Raw genomic sequence first — 2887 nt, 5'->3', positions numbered from 1 at the left:
AACGATTAAAACGGCTGAAATATGTTAAACAATATATGTCCATGTATTTAGGGCCCATTTGATAAATAGGTATAAAGCATGATGCTTTGAACTTTTGTCGGTTTTAACCAACCATCAAAAGGTTTTAACAAATGTTGGTTCAAAACAACCTTCTAGTTTAAAACACTTGAATCTGTTTACCAAAAGGCATGGCAGTATTGATACCTAGTAGATGCTGTATGACTGGCATGATTACTTAATGATGACTAAATAATGGTTGAATATACACGTACCTTGAGCAAAATTCCATCCGTAGGAGGTATAGTATCAGTGAACATGTTTCCTCCGATAAAGTTCAGGTTGTCAGTTCCCTCTAAATTAGCGACGACATGCGGGAGGTCAAACACGGTGCATTTGATGTGTGGGAAACTACTAGTAATGGCTTTGGCCATGGTTCCAGTGCCTCCTCCAACATCAACCAAAGTCTCCAAACCCTCAAACACATTCTTATATTCAGTTAGAATGACTTTGGCAATTAGCTGGGAGTCATTAGCCATTGCCTCATTAAAGAGATGAATATGTTTTGGCTCATCAGCGAGAAAATCCCAAAAGTTCTTCCCATTTCCATGCTCGAATGTTTTGCCATCACTTTGCTGTAACCAAGTGCTCAAGGAGTGCAACGGAGCCACCACTTCGGGGAGAAGGTGAAAAAGAAAAAATGATTTCATTTTGATGGAAGCTGGCCCGTCGCTTAAGAGAAGCCGGGAAACGTTTGTGAGAGAGAGTGATTCTTCTTCTTCTCCGTTAACTTTTAGGGCTGAAAAGAAACCGGAGTGAACAAGAATGCGCATAATGCGATAAATGCAATGAGCTTTTGAAGGATGGATAGGAAGTGCAGAGATGAGTTTCGAAAGAGTAATGGGTTGGCCATGTTTATGGATGATATCTGGTATTCCTAGTTCAATGACGCACTTCAATGACAAATTCCTAACAATATGTACTGAGTTACTCCACAAAAGAGAGTGAGCTTGAAGCAACTCGCTAGAACTCATCACATCTTCACTAAAATAATCCATTTTTATTCTCTCTCTTTTTTTTTTCTCCCTCTCTCTTAAAAATCTTGAAATTGAATGTTTCAATTCATGATGTAAAATCCTGCAGTTATGAATGTCCTTTTATAGAAGCAGTTAGATCATTTGATCAAGAGGGAAAATTCAAAGAATCCGTATCTATCTTACTTTTGTCAAATAGGTACTGCTACAAATTAGACTATCTATTTATATACAATATTAAGTGATATAACCCTATCCCACAATTAATTAAAAATACAAGTACAACTTTTGTTGGACAAGAAATATTATGACTAGAATAATTTTAATTATTATTTATATGCTTGTACTTTTTAAATATGTTCTCTCTTCCAGATAGCTAATTAATTATTAGAACTTTACAGACAAAGAATATTATGGACTATATAATAATAATTCTCACATGCTCTTAAAACTAATTATCATATATAGTTCTCACCTGCTCTTACATGAATAATCTTAAGTCACAATAGTTGACTCAACTAAAAATCATGGAGAGCTCATGGAAAACATTTGCCCTCCCTCTAAGGAAAAAAATATATATATATTTACCCGTTAGAAACAAATATGGCAGAGTGTTATAATCACATGCAACTAATTAATTATTATATATATTTCCCACATGATCTTACAACTAATTATTATAAATAGTTTTCACACGCAACTAATTATTATATATATTATTTAGCCAAAAAAACAATTATTATATATACTTCTGACATATGCATGTACTTTTTGAATTTGTGCTCTTCCAGACGACAAAGAAATAATATTAATAAGGAAGTAAAATCCGTTAACCTCTCTAATTATATCTTCATCCTTGAGTACCATTGATTCTCTAATGGATAGTGATTCATAAAACACATTCATGAACCAGAGCACTCTAACTAGTCCAAGTACCAAATCAACACTCAAGAGAATTATTTATCTACTTCTTTCTCAAGAAGAAATGGATTTCATCTCGTATAATAACATTCTCGGCTACCTATTTCATCATATCTCCAAAATACAAGGAATAGGATTCAGAGTCTCAGGATTAATTCTCAATGATTTGAGTTTGAATATATAAAACAAACTAGTTTTAAACTTTTCATTAATTAATTTGGCATAAACAAGTAATATTTAAAACTTTTTCATCATCACAAAAGCTATGGAGAGCACATATATTTTACATGATAGGAAATGCTTTCGCCCCAAACTTCAGTCAAGTACACAGATAAACTAGAAATTGCAAATGGCGAAGACAAACAACACGATTTAATGAGGTTAGGCCAAAGATTGGCTACGCCCTTGCGAACTCCCCTCAAGGAATTCGATCTGGACTCTTATTGATCTCTAGATTACAACACTCGAATCACATGACTGTATCCCTCCCGAGTATATACACAGACTTTCCTGAGAAAATTTGCAGCAAGAATTCCCGAGAAAATTTTTTCCTTTCTCTCCCTAGTATGCTACTCAATTGGTTAATAGTACTTTCGAAAAATTGACCTAGTTTATCATTTGATCATAGAAGACTAAGAAGAGATACTACAGTAAACGTTGAAAAATTTATGCTGGATCGTTTACACATTCTATAATTACATGCGACAACCCACTATGATGAAGGAATAAGGTAGATTGACTAATATCATTAATCGCGTTTAATATATCAATCTGTTTCTAATAATTTAATCACGTAAAGATTTTATTGCCACAAACTTCGATATTAAATTAATATTATTGATCTTACTTGATTCATTTGGCCTTATACTTAACGTACATCTGTTGTACTCCGAGTCTAAAGAATTATGAGTTGAAATTTCCTGTTATTTTAAAGA

General features: G+C 33.4%; 1 protein-coding gene across 1 annotated transcript; it reads right to left on the bottom strand.

Annotated features, from left to right (window-relative positions):
* Positions 1–272: 272 nt before the first annotated feature.
* On the bottom strand, positions 273–1104 carry LOC21384169 (probable O-methyltransferase 3; the record flags this gene model as incomplete). Its single annotated transcript, XM_010096917.2, has 1 exon — positions 273–1104. A coding segment is annotated over exon 1 (783 nt), but the record flags the coding sequence as incomplete, so codon positions are not given.
* Positions 1105–2887: the final 1783 nt, after the last annotated feature.

Source organism: Morus notabilis, unplaced genomic scaffold (assembly GCF_000414095.1).
Source record: "Morus notabilis unplaced genomic scaffold, ASM41409v2 Scaffold2827, whole genome shotgun sequence".
Lineage (NCBI taxonomy): Eukaryota > Viridiplantae > Streptophyta > Magnoliopsida > Rosales > Moraceae > Morus > Morus notabilis.
This window is presented reverse-complemented; position numbering and strand designations above follow the sequence as displayed.